General features: G+C 39.5%; 1 protein-coding gene across 6 annotated transcripts in view; it reads left to right on the forward strand.

Moving 5' to 3' along the window:
- The window catches only part of furina (furin (paired basic amino acid cleaving enzyme) a), a 62,150-nt gene that overhangs the window by 24,430 nt on the left and 15,734 nt on the right, over nt 1–21,986 (forward strand). For all 6 annotated transcript variants that reach the window (XM_088334588.1, XM_088334591.1, XM_088334587.1 and 3 more), the window contains 5 exons: nt 8,174–8,272; nt 10,585–10,680; nt 12,584–12,712; nt 12,828–12,904; nt 21,665–21,753. In XM_088334588.1, coding sequence (XP_088190714.1) covers nt 8,174–8,272; nt 10,585–10,680; nt 12,584–12,712; nt 12,828–12,904; nt 21,665–21,753 — 490 coding nt within the window. The remainder of the gene's footprint in view (nt 1–8,173; nt 8,273–10,584; nt 10,681–12,583; nt 12,713–12,827; nt 12,905–21,664; nt 21,754–21,986) is intronic.

Consider the following 21,986-nt stretch of genomic DNA (forward strand, 5'->3'; position numbering starts at 1 on the left):
GAACATGTTCATACTCTATTTAACATACCAGTGAACATTTACGTGACGAAGCCTCTTGTTAATCGTCTTTGACTAGATAAGTACCTACTGACTCGCTACATACTGTAGATAAAGGAAGTGACACACTTGAGTTTTCAAAGTAAATTTGTGTCTTGAAGGCAGCTTTGTAAATTTACTTCTAATTTTTTAGGTAGATTATACATTGGAGGGCGATAGTTTTTGGACTATAACGGCAAAAATTAGGTCATAGTTGTCAGCCCTATAGCAAAATATACACCCAATAGTCACATTAAACCACACAATAACATTCGATCAGCCTACACTACTTGTTCGAAAGCTTTGAAGCTCTTTTCTTCGGGGTTATATTCTGATTTTCTAAAGAAGTGTGAAGTACCACAACTGTTGCATCTCCTCTCTCTCTCCATAGTGTGTGTGCAGCATTAAAGAGCTTGCACAATACCTTTTGCGTAGCCGGTGAGCATTGCTTGGTTGGTTGTGTACAGTGCTGTCGTATTTGTATGAGCTTCTGAATCGTAGTGATTACAGTGATTTTTGTTGTTAGGGGACATGTTTACTTGATCTGTATGTTATTGCAATTACAAACAAATTGAAGATGCACATACAAATGGATTTTAGGAGTGTTTTTATTTCTAAATATAACCCGTGGTAAAAAATATACTATTTTCAGGTATCTGTATTTGTCTATAGAAGCAGGTTTTTACATGTCTGTTAATAAAGCCCAATATTCAATCAAAAGTAATAAGAATGTAAAGACAATATGCGTAAAAAATTCTTACATGATGTAAAAACGTTCAATAATTGTCGGACTAGTAAGAGCACCTCCTGTCTCTAGAAATTAAAGGTAGTCTTCAACTATAGATTTAAAGCCATGAGACATTTAAAATCCAGTGACAACAGAAAACAGCATATCAGTTACAGAATTTTCAATATACTTTAACACTTTGTTTTGTTTTTGTATGTTCTGAATTTAATTAAAAATATCACTTAGTTAGATGATGAATATCATTAGAAGCACTGCGTGTATTTGTCAGGGCACTAGCATTTTGTCCATCATAAATGGCTTTGCTTATATACACTGCTGCAAAACCAGCACCCGTAATCAAGCAGGGGCCCGCCCTGTGCTCCACAGAGCAATTTTTCCTCATTGAAATTTCAGGAAACAATTTTAAATATCCACTGTTACTTTCCTTCTAATGGGCAGAGATTCAAACATGAAAGCATTCTAAGATTTTTAAACCCAGGTTTTATGTTTTAGACAGCATTTTATCTAAAATATGTATTAATAATGTCCTAGTCAAAGTTACATCCAATAAAACATTTTATCATTAAATAATACACTTGTTTCCGGGCAGCATTTTAATAAAAAAATAAATACATATACAGGTATAAAAGAATTAAAAATGGATTTCCTGAAAGTAAATCAATATCTGAAGACTTAACACGGAGGACTCATATGGATGACTTTGGTTATTAAAATCAAATTAGTTGAAAGCAGGGGTCTCCAACCTTTTTCAAACTGAGACCTGCTTTTTTACTAATTTATGGAATGGGCACCCAGTTTGGTATGCATTTCTAAAATAGCAACTTGTCATTACTATATTGTTACTATATTATTACCAGATTAATTGTTGGAAGTAGAGGTAAATAGACTCAGTCAAGCAGTAAAAAAAAAATAATAATAATAACAATTGCTCAACAGTGGTAAGCTATTTTCAGAACAGGTCTGCAGGCACCAAAGCCGTCCTTAGGGGGCACCATGTTGCAGTTTCTAGTCCAAAGCTCCCAAATCATAAATCATACCCTTTATCCTAGTTTGATTTTTTTAACTGGGCTGTTAGGGATAGAAATCTTCCATTTTTCCTTGTCCTGTCAAACCCAATGATACACTTGGTGCCCGTGTGACAGGACTCGTTTGGGCTTCCATACTGACCCGCTTCAATTTCCTCTATTTCAGTTTAGCTTGTCTCCCTACTCGGACACGGCTTTCTTCCCACTGCAAGCCCTGAACAAACAAAGCACGCGCACATCAACTCACACTTTTTCCTGACCAACTAAAGGGGAATGAATGCAGTTGGATTCTTCCACTAATGAGGATGAGCTCATTAAGGCCTCTGCATTAGAGTCTGCCACAAATTTGAATGAGATAATCCTGCAACTGTTAATTTGAGCCTAACGGGGCAACCTTTGATCTCCAGCAAACCAGTCAGAAGATGGTCTTTCCCACTCTTTTTTTCAGACAATTGCGGCTAGTCTCATTAATGTTTTCCCTAACAAATGCCTTGTAAAAAGACAACTTATTTTTTGTATTTTTGCTCAATACGCATGTCAATATTAAAGGTACAATGTGTAATATTTGACCGCTAGATGTCGCTCTGTTGTGTAGTGCAACCGGACAACAAGTACTCAAACCACAAAAAAAAAAACTACGGATACTCAATTGACCAAACTGCACTAGCCTAGCCTTGTCAGAGTACTCAAGCACGCTTGCAAATATTATCTCCCACGACTTCCAGTATTTCCTGAAGTATTGAAGTAAGTTCATCATATTTGTTATACATTCAGTTTTCATTTATCTTTAGAGAGAATGAGTGATATACATTTCGACCAGTTTAATTTTTTTTTTCTTTAAGGGTACAGGGTCCGAATGACGGCAGACGCTGCACCGACCCGTCTGTCGATCGCCCGTTCCATCCTATCCTCACTCGTGAACAAGATCCCAAGATACTTGAACCCCTCCACTTGGGGCAAGATCTCCTCCCCAACCCGGAGGGAGCATGCCACCCTTTTCCGGCTGAGTACCATGGTCTCTGACTTAGAGGTGCTGATCCTCATCCCGGCCGCTTCACACTTGGCTACGAATCACACCAGCGAAAGCTGAAAACCACAGCCTGAGGAAGCCAACAGCATCATGTCATTTGCAAAAAGCAGTGACGTAATGCTGAAGCCCCCAAACCAGACTCCATCCCCATCAAGGCTGCGCCTAGAAAATCTGTACATAAAAGTTATGAACAGAATCTGTGACAAAGGGCACCCCTGGCGGAGTCACACCTTCACCGGGAACAAATCCGAATTACTGCCGGCAATGCGGACCAGACTCTGGCACCGGGCATACAGGGACCGCACAGCCCTGATACTCCCAAAGCACCCCCCACAGGGCCTCCCGAGGAACACGGTCAAATTCCTTCTCCAAGTCAACAAAACAGATGTAGACCGGATAGGCAAACTCCCATGCGCCCTCGAGGACCCTGCAGAGGGTATTGAGCTGGTCCAGCATTGCACGGCCGGGACGAAAACCACACCGTTCCTCCTAAATCCGAGATTCGACCTCCTAGCGGACCCTCCTCTCCAGTACCCCTGAATAGACCTTACCAGGGAGGCTGAGAAGTGTGATTCCCCTGTAGTTGGAACACTCTCTCCAGTGCCCCTTCTTAAAGAGGGGAACCGCCACCCCAGTCTGCCAGTCCAGAGGCACTGTCCCCAATGTCCTCGCGATGTTGCAGAGGCGTGTCAACCATGACACGCCCACAACATCCAGAGCCTTACTGAACTCCGGGCGGTTCTCATCGACCCCTGGGGCCCTGCCAGCGAGGAGCTTTTTGACCACCTCTGTGACTTCATCCCCAGAGATACGAGAGCCCAACTCTCTTGACCAACACTCCGGCTCCGCATCGCCAGAGGAAGACGTGTCGGTGGGATTGAGGAGGTGTTCGAGGTACGTCCCGGGTCGAGTTCAGCAGCGCCCCATCGCCACTATACACAGTGTTGATGGCACATCGCTTCCCCCCTAAGACGCCGAATGGTGGACCAGAATTTCCTTGAAGCCGTTCTGAAGTTGGCTTCTATGGCCTCGCCAAACTTCTCCCATGCCCAAGTTTTTGCCTCGGCAACCGCCGAAGCCGCATTACGCTTGGTCAGTCGATACCTGCCAGCTGCTTCCAGAGTCCCACATGCCAGGAGGGCCCGATAAGACTCTTTCTTCCGCTTGATGGCATCCCTCACCGCCGGTGACCACCAACGGTTCTGAGGGTTGCCGCCGCGGCAGGCACCGACTACCTTACGGCCACAGCTCCAGTCAGCCGCCTCGACAATGAAGGCGCAGAACATGGTCCACTCGGACTCAATGTCCCCCGCTTCCCTCGGGATATGGGCAAAATTCTGCCGGAGGTGTGAATTTAAACTTCTTCTGACAGGTGATTCTGCTAGCCGTTCCCAACAGCCACTCACAACACGCTTTGGTCTGGTGGGTCGGACTGGCATCTTCCCCCACCATCGGAGCCAACTCACCACCAGGTGGTGATCAGCTGACAGCTCCGCCCCTCTCATCACCCGAGTGTCCAGAACATGTGGCCGCAGGTCCGACGAAACGACAACAAAGTTGATCATTGAGTGTCCTGGTGCCAAGTGTACATATGGACACCCTTGTGTCAGAACATGGTGTTCGTTATGGACAAACCATGACAGGCACAGAAGTCGAATAACGAGACACCACTCGGGTTTAGGTCAGGGGGGCCCTTCTTCCCAATCACGCCCCTCCAGGTCTCACCGTCATTGCCCACATGAGCATTGAAGTCTCCCAGCAGTACGAGGGAGTCCCCAGGGGGCGTGCTCTCAAGCACACCCTCCAAGGACTCCAAGAAGGTTGGGTACTCTGAACTGCTATTTGGTGCATTAGCACAAACAACAGTCAGGACCCGTCCCACCACCCGAAGGCGGAGGGAGGCTACCCTCTCGTCTACCGGGGTGGACCCCAACCTACAGGCTCTGAGCCGTGAAGCAACTAACATGCCCACACCGGCTCTGCGCCTCTCACCACAGGCAACTCCAGAGTGGAAGAAAGTCTGACCCCTCTCGAGAGGACTGGTACCAGAGCCCAAGCCGTGTGTGGAGGTGAGTCCGACTATTATCTAGTCGGAACTTCTCAACCTCACACACCAACTCGGCCCCCTTCCCTGCCAGAGAGGTAACATTCCATGTCCCAAAAGCCAGTTTCTGTAGCCGGGGATCATCGTCCGCTACTCAGCTCTTTACTATGTTGTCAAATTGCTAAGAAAATTTTCAATGTTTGGTTGAAAATTCACTAACTTAAATTGCTTTTTCATAATGTTTATATGTATATGGCTATTGAAATATTTCCGCTAATTATTGGCTTAGGTTTGTTTGCTAAATATTCTGACATAGAACGATTACCTTCTCGCAGACTCATCGGGTAAATGACATCAAATGCTTTTTAGTGTAACTGGATTCCAGACGGAACCCGCGAGTTATTCCATGCGGCTGTGTTGTGGAATACACATCCAGTTTCACATGGAGAAGTTACTTACACCTTATTCCAAGGCCATGTGTTAATTTCTATTGTCATATTTTATGTCTTCAGAATAAATACTATTTTTGAAGTCAAACTGGAGTGTGTCATTTAATGCCCGAACACTTATTTATTTGCCTATAAATATAATTAATAATGTGTCAATCTCAACAGACCATCACATGAAGATGAGACAAAATCGATCCACCTCAGGTGTAGCATGTTAATATGTTCATCTCATTGGGGCACTAGCAAAATAGGGTAATGTTCTACATTATATATATATACTTGAATAAAGAATGTATACAATGTGAAGATACAAAATATGTTTTGATGCCTTGTCAATGTTTAATTCCAAAAATGGGTTCCCTTTCATGGAATTAATTCACATCTACGAGTGAAACCCATTAACTAATTTTCTTATCACCAAAACACAGCCCGGAAATACCTTTCCCTTCAGTGTTTCCATTTTTGTGAATCATAATAGTGTATACATTGATGGCAGCTGAGACGTTAGGCATTTTTGCCCCACTAATTCCCATAAGGTCGGTTTGTTTAGCAGAGGAGGCACACAAACAAAACTTGAATTTTAATGAACCTGACAGAGTAATGACTTGGTTCAGTAATGCGCCACTCTGAGCTTTTTCGGCTGTTATCTGTGACCAGCTTACTGCACAGTAATGGTCATTCTCACAATCTGAATCGACATTTTCCAACTGCCATTAATGGCTTTCCTTGCCAAGTGGAAAGTAGTTAAAAGCACAGAAACAATGGTTTGGATTAAAAGGTGGACATAATTACCTCTTAAGTGTTGCAACTGATTTGCCAGGTGACTGTTCATCAGCGTAACTGAAATGGATTTTTTTTTCGCAAAATGTGCCGTGTGTGCTTCTATGAATATATTGGTAACAGTTCATTTGCTTTTTATGAGAAGAGACCTCTGGACCACATGCATAAAGTTTCACATTAGTGCAGGTGTGTTTTCCTACAAACATATTGTTGTGCACATGCTGTTAGGCTAAACTGACAACAAAATTGTACAACGTAACGCACACAATTGTGTCTTCAAATTTCATTGATGTAAATTGTTGAGCACACAATTGTTTTCATTATTTGAAGTTCTTCACTGCAAGACAATGAATGTAGGAATTCCTAACACTCAGGACACAGCTGTTTATGTTTGACACATTGTATTTGCTTTGAAGCCAATGATTCAAAGCATGAATGGATCACGTTATTGTGTCGTGATACTATTTGAGGGTCCTCATCCACTCTTGCATATCTTTTGATAAGTATCACTTCCCATGAGCTTATCTGGGCTAACACAATGGAATCTGGAAAGAGAGGTTTGGCTAATGTTCAGTGCTAAAAGCACCTTTTTATAGAAAATTCTACTTTTTATATTTTTCTCCAATGCGTGTACATAAATGTGCATTCTCTGACAACAAATCCTCCTGGGGGTTGGAGAGATGAATATCATTGTTTCGATGTTATATACCATTAATTTTTTATGTTTCAGCTCTCATGTCTATTGGCTTTCTGAAAGGACCGTATGCGTCAGTCTGGCTGAGTTTGTTTTATTTACGAGGATTTCACCACTACAGTATTCACTTATGAAATGTCCGTTTGAAATTTAAGTGCTGCAACGCATCCGGAATATTGTACCATCATTGATGCAACAATTTACAATCTACCATAATACTACACACAAAACAAGATGTTTTTGTCATTCAGTCGCTGACAACTTTCTTTTAGAAGGGGCAACTTATATTTATCTTCTCAGTTTGGCCAAATATTGATTAGTTGTTATTGTAGCAAGGGCATGTACATTTGACAGAAGTTCTCTCGGGCTTGAAAAAAATTCTATCCACATCCCCTGGCTCCTCTTCGGGCTTCTTGCTAGCGTCGCACACCACTAATCATGAGAGATAACAGCTTTGGCTGGCACAAACTGGTTCTACTCACCATGGTAGAATAAGGATTCCAAGGTCTTGTGCATCAGGCCCATTATGTCACAACAAAATTGTCTATGACTGTGTTTGGATAAGAACTGTAACAAAAAATTAAGAATTAAAAAACCCTTAAACTGATTACTTTCATTATACAAAGGTATGATTGTCTCAAAACGCTTTATAATGTGTCCTGTTGACCCATTCACATTTATACGCCAGTGGTGACCATTGCTCTGTATAAGTTATATTATAACTGTTATTATTAATATTATTACTATTGTTAATTATCATTGGTGTATTTGATAGGGAAGATGAAGGGGTAGGGAAAATAAGCATCTGCTTCTTACTAACCCTTTTCGAACATATTATGTAACATTATTTTGTTTTTGAGTTATTGTTTTTGTTCTGTTTTTATTTTATTGTTGGAAATAAAGTTTTCATTCATTCATTCATAAAGGGATGCCATGACCAGTTGGGAGCAAATTAATTAAAGTAGAGTGTCCCACAAAACATTGCAATCGGAAACAAAGACCCACTAGGCCACACCACCTATGATAAACGTAAGTATAAAAACGATTTTTAGATGGACTTTAAAGAAAAAATATATTAGATCAAGCGTATAATCAATTCAAACAGATTATAAAGAATGAAAGGTGTAAGTACCAAAAGGGTAAATGTTCCCAATGCTTGCCTCTTTGATTAAAGCACATGTAGTGGTTTCAACAAAGTAATGGATTCAATTTGAATTTGTTCTTTAAAATAATTTTAGATTTTCATGGATAAGGAGTGGAAAAATAATTGATGTACATTCCTAGTAAAATAGTTTTTTTTTTTTGTATACCCCCATATTTTGTTTGGTCTCTGCTTGATTTAACTTCTTTGTAAATTGTAATTACAGGTTTTTGCTGATTATTATCACTTCAAGCACCGAGCAATTGCGAAGCGATCGCTGTCTGATCATAGAAGCACACATGTCCGTCTACTTAAAGATCCCAAGGTAAGAGGTTAACATTTCTTTTTTTGTGTTTATTTGGGAGAAGAAACAAGTAGATTCTTACTGAGTTTATAAATAGACATGAAGTTCTTAATTATACCGTTTAACAAGAACAATCAATAATTCTACTTTTATCACCATGAGGAAGGTTAAAATTAATTTCCATTTACCCTTCCTGACTTATTTCCTGGAAATTTTAAAATGATGTAGTTTCAATTTCGGACCAGTCTAGACCAAGAAGAATTTTAAATTCAGAAAAGGTAAATTTTGAAAAATAAAACTATCACTGTCATTTTTCAATAATATCTCTAATGGAACTCAAGACATTTTGTATATTTTTGTATCTTTTACCATCATTCACTTTGTATGGCCAATAAAGTTCGCATTCATGCTTGGCACCTGGGCATTGCAGGTGCAGCTTCATGGAAAAAAGTAATTGTCAGCCGCGCTTGTTAATGCTAGAGCCCACCCCTCTCTCTATTTGGGATTTCCTTTGCCAGTGGGTCTTCATTTCCTTTTGTGAAATTTTTTCTGTTCGCCACAAGCATAACTCAGAGCATTTTCAGAGGGGGGCTGAAGTTTACTATAGGTTACAAAAATGGTTCTTACCTTATTTTGGTTTTAACTATTAATAATATAACCAATGCTGTTTTCAACTATTTCTACAGTTTTTGTCTAACTATATTTTTTCAGTCCACAGCCAGATTGTTAGTAACCTGACCAAGATGTAATCTAAAAATAAATGCCGTTTTAGCGTGTTGTGTGTTCAATCTTGAATAACAAGATGTGGCCCTCAGCCAATTCTCACTTGCCACAGCTAACATCAACTCTTCATATGATTACATCTAAACATGAGATCGGTATACAAGTTTTCTTTGCAACAAAACTGTTTTTCGCTACAGAAAGTAAAATCCTGTTTACGAGCAGTCCCAGTGGCTAGCACTAGATACAGCTTTCTGCCACCATCAGCTCATCCAGTTTGAACATGTAAACTATTACATGCAAAAAAGAAACATCAAATGGTTCTGTATAATGTTTGTGTGTGTACGTTTATTCAAAGTTACAGTAACTTTAATTCTAAGTGTACAGTAAGTAAGTGATAATAACCTTACAAACACAACACGGTACTTACTCACAACAAGACAACATTAGCAATCTATGATGGAATTGTCTGCTACTACTGACAGAGACGATCCGGATTAGAGCTGAAACCAGTGGAATGAGATTTCTTATCCTCTATGTATTGTTATACAGCGTACACAATTTGTAACGAGCAACAAACATAAACTACAAGGTAAACGTAAGTTGACAGGTATGCGATCTGCTTGACCCCTATGATCACAATCTTGGAACAAATTAAGCTCGTATGAAGTGATACCACTGTATTACTGTCTTATTTAAAGCCAATCTATCATTGATTGTTTTGTTTGTTGTTAATTGAGAATTTGAAGACTTACTGCTACAGTAGTCTGTGTATTATTGTATCTGGTGGAGCTTTCACACCCCCATCCAAAAGATAATCACCTACATGTGGACATGGTAGCCGTTGGATTACTGAAAATTCACCAAAAATAATATTAAACCAAATTCCATGAACTCATTTTACTCAAACGTTGCATTGCCTTTGTTTGAAAAAAAATATTCACAAAAAGCTGGGTGAGTTATTTGTCACCCTTTAAACTTGTTATCAACTTGGACTGTGAACTGTTGAAAAACAAATGAATACTCATTGTGCAAGGACTTTTACACACTTGCCAGCTAAATTCTAAAAAGTATTAAATAAATCTCAAGGGTAACGTTCACTCAAGATGCAGTGCTAGCATTTATCTCTTCAATGAGATACATAACATACAAGATCATGGTAGTATTGAATTTATGGCTCATCAGTGTAGAATCTCTTGTAAGCCTATTGTCTAATAATCTGTCATGTAGCCTGTATCATTCAATTTTTCAAGATAATGAGATGTATAAATAGCATGAAATATTGACAATAGTATTTGTAATATAATTTTTGGAGGCTATGTTTAGTGTGTATTGTGTGCATATACATCCTTCAATTCTAACTACAAATAAGATACCTAATCCTTTATTTACTTTGACTGTATATGCATGATTAATTTTAATTAATTTCTTGTTACCCTGGAATACATTAGCATTACAGCAACAGCCAACGTTGCCGCTAATCTTACTTTAAAGTCTCATACACTGAGAATAAAAATAAAAAAAATTCCACACTTGACTGGAACATTCTTATTCCATTAAACAAATGTTGGTTGTCATAAAACTATTGTTTTGTATCCCTTTTCCATGTTTAGGTGACATGGGCTGAGCAACAGGTGGTGAAACGTAGGAAAAAAAGGGATATCTACATTGAACCGTTTGATCCAAAATTCAAGGATCAGTGGTACTTGGTGAGATGGATTCATACTGGTGATACATTGCTTGTCACTGTTCTTGAATTTGTCATTTAATTGAAAGTGTGTATCTTTTTAGGATGCTATTTTACAGGCAACAAACAGCTTGTATGTTTAAAATGTGAGACTTTAAATACACTTTTACATACACAATTTTAAAGCTTGCTTTACATTTTTACAGGTAATTTATTTCATTAATTAGTCAGCTTTTATGTAAGGGTTTTAAATACACTATGTATATTTACAAGATGAAACAGAACAGTTATATCCTTGCCAAAAGGTATGTGAAATGTTCAATCTTTATTAAGATGAGCCATATCCCTTTAGTAAATGATAATAATTTAAATAACAATTGATTAAAATATTGTGAAATGAGTAAATTGGTGCAGTATGTGTTAAAACTTGGATTGAGAACAAATGGCTCGCGAGCCAGATAAGGCTTTTCTCATAAGTACTTAGCCATAGCCATAGTAATCTTCTGTGAAAATCCAAGTTTAGTGTATGTAAAGCAGAGACGACACAAAAGATCTGTTTGTTCCGTCCAAAATATAAAGGCCAAAGTGTCAACTTTAGATTACAGTAACTATGTTACACCAACAGGCCCCATTTTGGCTGTACATCACTAAAGAATTCTTTATACGGAAGCTAATTAAACAATCCATGTTCTTTCTTTAGATAAAATGAAAACCCACAGAAAAAACTGTAAACATCCAAAAATGCCAGCCAAGCACCCAAACCCCCGTTTGATTGGGTGAGCAGTAGGGGTGGTCTGATCTTGATTCAAGTCAAGTCAAGTCATGTTCATTTGTATAGCCCTTAATAACAATGAGTCTCAAAGGGCTGCACAGACCACAGATTATTGCAAAATACAGACTATTATTTCACTATCCCCTGATTTAAAACCTACATGAGGGCAAGGAAAAACTCAAAAACCTCAACATGAGGAAAATGAAGAAACTTTGAGAAGGGACCGCACATGAGGTAATCCCCGCTCCAGGATGACCAAGCTGCAATGGATAATGTTTTCCTAAGTGTCATGTATTGTGGGGACGAAATGCCAAACTTGACTTTCTTAACATTTGAAAAATTATTTTTAAATCTGATCACACATTTTAAAAGTAACAAAAGAGTATACTTCCACCAACCACAATATTTGATTGTCATCTTTTTATGTGTCGCTTAAAAGCACTCTAACTCTGATTTTCTCTTTATTTTCCAAATAATTATTAACTAACGAAAAATGTCAAGGACAGTTTATAGAAAAAAATGTCACAAATTACAGCAATCATTCATTGCATCTACTACATTTTACCAAACAGATTTAAAGTGATTATTATGACTTCGTTATTTAACTAATTCTATTTTGATAGCCACACATTCTATAAGTCTCAGCGTTGTCACATCTTACCATTAAATAGTTTATATAGTTTCTGTGGGAGCTGCATGATGGGGTTAAAGAGAAAACATCATTATGTCATTAGACGGCACTTAGGGTGCCATCCATCAGCAAGGAAGACTGATTGGATAGTACACGGGGCTCTAAATTTATAACAACTGACATCTTAAAGGATAGCTTTGAAGTAGATCAAAGCCGTCCCTTTGAAAAGATCAGATTGATTACTACCGGCAAATCAAACTGCATAACAAATTATTTGTGAGCCAAGGTCCAATTCTCAAGTGTTTTGTTCTACATTAATGATGAATCAAATCTGTTGTACAAATACTTTTTTTAACTGACAAGGTATCTTCTATAGAGGATCTTAAGGCTTCTTGGCTATTCTTCCCTTAAACAAGGAATACTAAAGCTTATTTTACAATGCGCAAAGATCATCATTGCAGTACTATGCTGTGTCTCAATTAAACCATATTAATATAAGGACACATTATTCCCCTTCCCCAGTATAACACCAACCACCGTGACTTGAATGCCAAAGCTGCTTGGCAGTTGGGCTACACAGGTAAAGGAGTGGTGGTGTCAATCCTGGATGATGGCATTGAAAAGAACCACCCAGACCTCAGTATAAACTATGTAAGTACAACTCCTTACTGGGAAAAAAGCAAAAAATTACATCACCACTTACTGAAGTTTTTAAAATATCTATGATGTGTTTTGAATAACCCACTGTTGCCATGCTATGTCATAGGACCCAAATGCCAGCTATGATGTAAATGATGGCGACCCAGATCCACAGCCCAGATATACACAGCTTAATGATAATAGGTATGTGCAATTTATTTTTTCCCCTGATTGTAGAATAATGCGTTTTTATTTGTCTTTTGAGCTTAAAAGGCACGGTAGTCTTTCATATATATATATATATCTGACTCTTTTTGGGAGATTGATTCAGAGGAGGGGATTCCAAGCCCACTCGTTCAACCCAACTGAGGTGTTGGGAGTCATTAGGTGACCAAACCCCCCAATTCCAACCCCTAATGCTGAACGCCTAGCAGGGAGGCAACGGGTACCGATGTCTTAGGTATGACTTGGCCGAGGCTTGAACCACAACCTCCCAGTCTCGGGGCGGGCGCCATACCCCCAAGGCCACCGAGCTGGTCTTTCATACATCTTGTTATAGCTAAGGATTTCTTGCAAAATGTCCAATTGGTGGTATTGTTATTTTAACTTTCTAAGCCTCACACATTCAGAAATGGACTCTTACTCCCTGTAATGAGCCCAGTTCTCATTTCCATAATTGGAGCGACCTTTTATTCTCTCTCTGCCACAAGGACACTCATTCCATATAGTTTGTATAAGGGGAGTAAATCTTTTTATAGATGAAAGAAGTGTTTGAAGAAAAACGATTTATTGGTGTGGATTCTGCAGGGGGGAATTCGGGGTCGTTTACCATTCCAGAGGTGTCTTGCAAAAAATTGATTGAATTAAGTCATGATAATTGAACGAGAGTCAATCCTTTGGCTCTGATTAATCTGCCTCTAGTCTGTCCACCAACCTTTTACATGACCTTAACTGGGTTGTTTTTTTTTAGTATGTTTTTATTATTATTGTTTTATCTGTTATTCAAAACTTACAAGGATTTTTGGCAACTGACAAGATGATGCCCACATATTTGTGGGCATCCAAATGGCACACCTTTACTTATTTAAGGCTCTACAAGGGGAAAAACACCCACCCTAATTTTTGGGAGTATTTGATTGTGCTTCTTTAATACTTAGATATTTTGTTCTGCGATAATGTAAGCATGAAATCTACCAGAAAAAAAGGATCACCTTATGACCTTAGTCATGGCTTTTCACATGGTATTAAAAACTCACAGAATTACATTACCGAAACTGCCCCGATAACAGATTTTCTGTTCAAATACTGTATTCAGTTTAGTCTTCATTTTCTGATAAGAGATAAATAAATCATCAAAAACATGGCTCAGGAGGTAGAGCGCTCGTATTGGGATCAAGAGATCATAGTTCGAATCTCGGCTCCTCCGTGTTACATTTCGAAGTGTTCTTGGGTAAGACACTGAACCCTGAATACCCCCAATAAGCAGGTTAGCGCCTTACATGGCTGCACGGCCGCTATTGGGAAATGTGAAGCACAATGTAAAGCGCTTTGGGAAGTCTTGACTTGAAAAGCACTATATAAAATGCAGATCATTTCATTTCATTTCATCTTCTGTTTAGTCATTTGTTTTAAGAAGACAATTTTTAGTTTTTACATTAAAACATTTACAGACAATACTGCTTCTAAGTGCAACATCCCAGTTGTGCATTGTTTTTATTTAAGATGTGAATACTTTGTTTTTCTATTTATTAGTCTTAATATTGTATATTTTTGCCATCTGGAGTGCAACTGTAATTTTGTTGTAGCAATACAACGATAATAAAGGTGATTCTGATTCTATACATACATTTAAGTGAACTGGGATATGCAAATTTCAGGAGCAGTACACAGTTGGACTCGAGCAAATGACTAGCCTGCAACATTCAATTTGTGAAATACAAATACAAAGCTAATTTTTTAAAGTTAAGAACTCGATGTCTGCCAATGGAAAACTGACTAGTCCTACAGATCCGATGAACCCTGCGCTTTTATAAAAAAATTCTCTAAAATGTCCCACTTGATTAATTAAATCATGCACAACTACCCGAACAGCATTTGAGGTGCAGAAATTATTAAATAGGTTGAAGAAAACCATACAGGTCTCAGCAGAATTATGTTAAAGTTGCATGGCTCTTGAACCAATTAAGGTGGGCTCAGGCTAGGCTAGAGTAATACGTAATGACTAGTCTCTATTTGATTAGTTGTTATTCGGATGTGTGGTGTGTTTGTGGTTCTAAACATATCATCTTTATAGTGTAAGACAATTTTGCCTCCTGGAAACATGTGTTTTTTTCATACTATATAATATTGTGTTTTATTTAGTAATTTCTTTATGGGCACTTGAACAGATTACCCACTGTTCACTGTGAAAGTTTAAAATATTGGAACTGTGAAAATGTGGCTGAGCCACACACACGCTAGAGGAGATGCATACTTTGACAGTCCTGCCAAGGCAGACTTAAGCACCTCTTTTGGCCGCCCTCAAAGTGGCCCTGAGCCTAGCAAGACACTTACTATTGATGTTTTTGTCTTGCTGCACCTCTTGCTAACCCAGGCTCATCTCAGGCCTTATGTTTTGTCACCCAGCTCTCTTCCTTTCAAGACCGAATGAGAGGCTGTGTATGCCCGTTTGTTGCCTTACAGTTAACCGTTGCAGATGCATGTGTAAACAACCAGTGGGCAGGAAAACGGCAAGGTTGTGTTGGACTGAAAGGTTCTGTTCCCCTTCAGAGAGGCCAACTCTGTTCACCTCTACAAAGCTGTCTTTATTTCCCAGCATATGAGCTGTAATGAGGATGGCTCAGGAGAAATATGAACATCCCATCTTGTTTATCTAAGAGAGCGTGCTACTTTTTCCAAAGGTTCCTTTTAGTCCAAACAGGATAGTTTACAAATACATATTTATTTATTGCTGAATTACTTGGCTCATCTCTAGCGGTGTGACTGCAGATAATGCCAACATGAAAATACATTATTCATGCTTTGTTACCAAGCCGTGTTTTTTTTTTTGATGAACAGAAGCAAAAAAGATCAGGTTTCCTGTATATGTCATACTTATTTTTAGTTGACCATATACTGGCTCTAGACTTTTTATTCATCCTCTTAGTGCACTATAATTGTCAAGACCATTTGGCAGTGTTTATTTTCACATTGATAATAATGTAATATCATCCATCCATTATCTGCACCGCTTATCCTCAGTAAGGTCGCGGGGGTGCTGGAGCTCATCCCAGCTGTCTTCGGGCAGTGGGCAGGGGACACTCTGAACTGGTTGCCAGCCAGTCGCAGGGCACACAGAGACAGACAACACACTTGCTCATTCACACCTAGGGACAATTTGGACCGGCCAATTAACATGCAAACTCCACACAGGAAGGTTTGATCTCATGACTTCAGAACTGTGCCGCGCATGCGCTAACCACTGCGCTGCCGTGCTGCCCTAATGTAATATCAATGAAAGGCAAAATAAAAATACAATACCTAAATAGCTTCCAAAATTCTTTAAAACAAATGGTGGCTTTTTAATGTTTAATGAGTCCTAACAGAGGAATAAAGACGTGACAAGTTACAATAGGCTGCAGGGATGTTTAGATGGGCAAAAAAAAAAAAGATTTAAGCCACTTTTACATCGTTCAATGTAGCAACATGTATCCCTGTAAAAAAAACACCATAACATTCGAACTACAGAGCGCACCTGATTATGAGTCAGACCAAGTACATTTTTAAAGGAAAAAGAATTGTGCCCATATTGTGCCGACATAAAAACATGAAACATTTACAATGAAAGACGGTGCCCAGAGTTTTAATAATATATGGTATCTTAACCCCTCAACGTTTTAAAAATCAAATACAAGTTCATACGATGTCAGCAGTCACTGAAATACATCATGACACTTATAATTACAAAGCTTAGACATTTGGGATTCAAGATTTGTTCAAAATATTCCCATCATGGAAACATCACGATCAGTCTGAAACAAGATACCTGAAAACTATGACAACGCTGTTGTAACTCACCATTACGTCCGCCGGCCATCTTCAACTTCTTTGAATGTCTGCAAAAAACGGCTTTGTTACATCAAAGACAATTCATAGAATCCAACTTTGTAAAATATATTCCAAAACGCACAATAATGCTGACAGGTAGATAGATATCCGCCTGAAATATTTGTGCTTTGTTGGACGTTGCTTCTTGTAATCCGTTCATTTCGCTTCATTATTTCTTTTTACAAATAGACTCCTAAATTTATTCCCAATATGGTAGCTAGCCCTCACCTTTCCAGTGACAACTTTTCCATGATGAGCGTCTGTTTGTGCTAGTACTATTCATGGACAAAGCGCGAAGTTACACTAAACTTCTTCCTCGACACATATATTCCACCCTGTCTTACTCTTACCTTTACTGCCCTTGGCGTCCGTTAGAAAAAAAATGCATAAATTAGCCGCATCATTGCACAAGCCGAAGCGTAGGAAAAAAATTGCGGCTTACAGTTCGAATTTTACGGTACATGTAAAAGCCATTCAAGCTTTATTTTAGAAACTATCAAGTGCTGTTCTATCTTCAAGCATCCAGCGTCATCTGCATTAAAGCTTGTCAGGAGCATATAGAAATTAAGTCACTCGTTACGGACTGCATGTCATCATGATTTCTTATTAACACGATGCTAATATAGCTTTGTGCTGGAAAGTGTTAAACGGATGAATGGCAATGATAAATAGCTGACACAATTTGTAATCTATTTCTGTGACGCCAGCCTTTCCAAAGCAAACGTGTTGAACTTAATCTCTGTGATGGTTTTACACCATAATGGTTGCTAGTTGCAGCTATAATACTGATATTCTTGTCTTGGGTCTTTGGCCCAAATATAACTTTGATGTAATCTGAGTTTCTATTACCATTTAAATATTTCTGAGAGCTTCTTGCAGTAAACAAGACTGACATCTTGTAGGATAGCTTTGAAGTAGATCAAAAACAGTTAACAGAAGTAGGTCTTTGTTAATCACAATCTTTTTTTTTCACACCCCTTTGTCAGGTTTGATTTACTGTAAAATGTATAATACAAGAATGGATTGTGCTCCGTTTCTTTGAAACACGCAAATTCTTACCTCAGTACAGATTTGATTGAGTGTTGTACTTTGGCCCCGTTATTTGTTGGATCATATCAAGGACCTTTCAGATTCTTTAGATATGTTATGATTGATAACCGCTGAACATAATCCCACTGCTCTCTTAGCTCACTAACACTTCATTTTTCTTCTTCTTGAATGTGGTGTTGTGTAATATACAGTATATTGTAGTACAATTTGATGCGGGAACTTTTTTTTATATACATATATTTAAAAAGTATTAGCACATTTTAACTGGGGCAGCAGTAGCTCAGGAGGTAGAGCGATCGTTTTAGGATTAAGGGATCCCAGTTCGAATCCCGGCTTGTCCGTGTTACATGTCGAAGTGTCCTTGGGTAAGACACTGAACCCCCAATAAGCAGGTTAGCGCCTTACATGGCTGCACAGATCACGACCGCTATTGGGAAATGTGAAGCACAATGTAAAGCGCTTTGGGAAGTCATTGACTTGAAAAGCGCTACATAAATGCAGATCATTTCAGATCATTTCAAATGTATTTTAGCCAATCAGTGTTGCGGCCTGATTGACCACTGTAGCGGCCCGGACTCAAATTCCAACCCCGGGCAGGACCTCTGATTGTTCTTATAATGTTGGAGAAGTCTCTAATGTCTAGACCAGGGGTCGGCAACCTATGACACGCAGTGGCACGCGAGGGGTTAACCAGTGGCACGCGAGCGCACGGCAATTTTATTATTTTTTTCCCCAAAGCGCATTTACCTGAAACTTAGACATTTTCAGTTGCACGCCGTGTTGTTTAGAGGCTTTACGGTCGCGCCCCTCCTCCTCTGCTCAGTTTGTGAGCGTGTGTCTGCACGGCGCCGAGGAGAGGAGGAGAGATCCGTGTTTTAACTCAGCCAACGAAACAGAGGTGCCCGATAAACGAATGAATCATCACGGCTCCTCCAGCAAAAAAAATGTCGTTCTTTTCAGCCAGCGTGGGCAAATGACTGGGGCTTTGTACAAAAAAAAAAAATACCGTGCTATTTGTGCATTATGCCTCGAGAGCGTTGTACCTCGCACATCAAGGGTTAAAAGTCAATTAAGTAACGAATCATGAACATGAATTCAAGGACGAGTCTGACAAGGCGGAGACATTAAAAGGCGCTCTATCCAGGTACGGCAAACAAACACGGACCCTGAAAACCGTTGTCATTGCTAAAAACGCCATTGCTCACTCCATAGCAAAGCACAGAAATGTTTTCCTTAATGCGAATATATTAAAGAAGCGTTCTTTTTGAGCTTGGAGGTTTTTTTGGTGGCTTGCCTAACAAATAGACAATCAAAAACTAGAATAAAATACATCCACAGCCAGAAGTGTTGAACGTCAAGAGGAGGGGCTGGCAGAAAGCGTGTGTCAAAAACTAGAATAAAATACATCCACAGCCAGAAGTGTTGAACGTCAAGAGGAGGGGCTGGCAGAAAGCGTGTGTGTGCGTGTGTGTTTCAATTTTTTTTATTATAGTTAATTGTTAATGAAGAATGGTTGATACTTGTGGTCAAAAGCTTTAGTCATGGATGTCTACAGGCCTTTCCACGCGTATTAAGTCAAGATGGCGGCGCGTTGTGCAGACGCAGACGGCTCGTGCTCCAGTTCGTCTTTTGTTTTTCAGTGTCCCCTGATCCCTCATATTTTCCCTTCGACTCCCTTCGCATATACAATAATATCCACTACATCCCGAGGGATATACAGAGACCACCGGATCTCCCTGGAAGATCTGCCTGCCTGCCGACAACGACGGAGCAAAGGCTGAGCTAAGAAGGCGACCACACAGACCAGCGCTCCCAAGCATGTTCAACCAACGCCAGATACATCGTCCACAATGAGTGAATTTGAGCTGCGGATCGCCACCAACAACGTCCGGAATTGGAGTATTTTTTTTGTCATCACGGAGTCTTGGCTTTCCCGACGCCGCATTACATCACCGGCTCAAACGAGACGAAGACTCCGGTAAAAACAGGGGTTGGAGACTACGCGCTACAATAACAGCAGAACCATTGACACACACTGCTCACTCGATATGGAGTCTCTGGCAGTATCGTGCAGACCCTTCTATGTACCGGAAGAGTTAACTGTGGTCTTTGTGTTTGCTGTTTACTTTCCACCGCTAACCGTTTCACCGGATGCTAACGTTAGTATAGCGCTAAATCTCCTGCCCGCTGCTATCAATAAACAGCAGCTTGCACACCCTAACGGAGCTTTATCGTTGACGGCGACTTTAATCCGGCATGTTTATGGACTGTACTCCCAAATCCATTCAATTGTGAACTGAGCAATTCGGGAAAACACTGGACTATGTGTAATGTAAGATCAAACATTCCGGTTGTATCCGGCAACTCTGTTTGACCAATATCCCCCCCCCCCAACCCACAACCCCCCCCCCCCCCCCCCCCCCCCCATTTTTTAAGTTTATTGATTAACAAGAATAGTGCTAGATAAATAGGTCAGTTATACGATTTCAATGTCTATCCATGTTGTATATTTGGACTAGTATAAAATGACAGCTCAGTTGGATATAAAAAAAATGTTGTGCGAATCATTAATCTTGGTGTGGCACTCTGATTTACAAGGAAATTTGAAAGTGGCACTCCTCACCGAAAAGGTTGCTGACCCCTGGTCTAGACACACACTTTCCCTGTAAATCTAGCCCAAGTTCCTACGGTCTAAAAGCTTGTGCATACTGGATAGTATTGTTATCTGAATGAAGATGCTCTGCTAATTTCAATTTTTTTTTCTGAACCATCCATTAAACCATCTACCAAGATCATGTCTATAATGAATGTTTCAAAGGCAGAGTTTATGTGCTTTAATGCTTATCATTTAACATTTTTGCATCCGTTACTTTCCAAGAGTGTATTCTGCACGACTGCTGCAGTTCCCCAGCAGAACCGATTTCAAGAATTGCCAGATAAAATGTTTTGGAGAATTGCCAAGATGATGTGTTTGTTTACTCTTCAACATTTGTTTTTTTGTGTGTCTTTCTGTCAGTTTCTCCTCCGTTTATGTAACGTATACAAGAGTAATCGCCCATAAAACTCAAACATTAGCATAATTGATTACTAACGGTCACCCCCTAAGATTACCAACTGAAAATAAATACATTTAATAAGTGTGACAAAATGTTATTATTTGTTACCGATGTAACTTGAATTGACATTTTCAGGATTTCTGTCAGCCTACCAGGTATGCCTAATTTTGTTGGATAAAATTTTGCTCATACAGTAGTTCCTGTTCTGTCTTGCATGATTTGGCATGCATACTTCTTGTTTGAGGCAGGCCAAACCGCAACAGATTTCTGTGATATGTTGAAAATAATTAGGAGTTTGTATCAATCCAGCTGAAAAGGGGATAAATGCTCCTGACTGGAATGCGCTGATCAGCTACTGCTGTGGACCTCAAAAGTGAGATAGATTACACCACATGAAGGGGAATAAGAAAGACATTGTGTCAATTTTGAAATGGTGTACAAAGAAATGTGATGATGCTTTTTTTTTTTTTTTTTCCTTGACGGATTTAGTGCACATCAACCTCCAAGGTGAACAATTCTTGCCGGTTGTAAATTATGCATAGTGAATTCACTCCTTGGCTTGGTGATTTTGTCTATTTTTGGGACAAATAGGAAGTAAGGTTTGTTTGAAGGAATCAAATTAAGTATCTGCCTCTTATCCCATTTATTTAACAGCACATTCATTCACTGACAAACAGCATTGCGAGCTAGGTGCATTAGTCGGCCATATAAATGTACAATGAAATGTGTTTCTTTTTTGTTTAACTTCTTCTGAAACCCCTTTTATTTATAGGCATGGAACACGCTGTGCAGGAGAGGTAGCGGCAGTAGCCAACAATAACATCTGCGGAGTCGGTGTGGCATACAATGCCAAGATCGGTGGTATGTTCTGTGGAATCACACATCTTTACTTACTTTTGATGAACCCAAGCAAGCAGTGACGGCTTTGCTCTATTACCAAACTGATTTCATCAACGTAATAAGACATTTTATTGATAAATCCACATCAGTCTGATGATGACTGCTTTATTGGGTAAAACGTTAAAAAAAGTTGAAACAAAAGTCAAGGCTCACCTGCATTTTTTCTTAAGTCAATTTTTTACTATAATTCTGCA

The sequence above is a fragment of the Urocampus carinirostris genome, chromosome 4, assembly GCF_059441175.1.
Source record: "Urocampus carinirostris isolate Australia breed hairy pipefish chromosome 4, RoL_Ucar_1.0, whole genome shotgun sequence".
In the NCBI taxonomy this organism is placed as follows: domain Eukaryota; kingdom Metazoa; phylum Chordata; class Actinopteri; order Syngnathiformes; family Syngnathidae; genus Urocampus; species Urocampus carinirostris.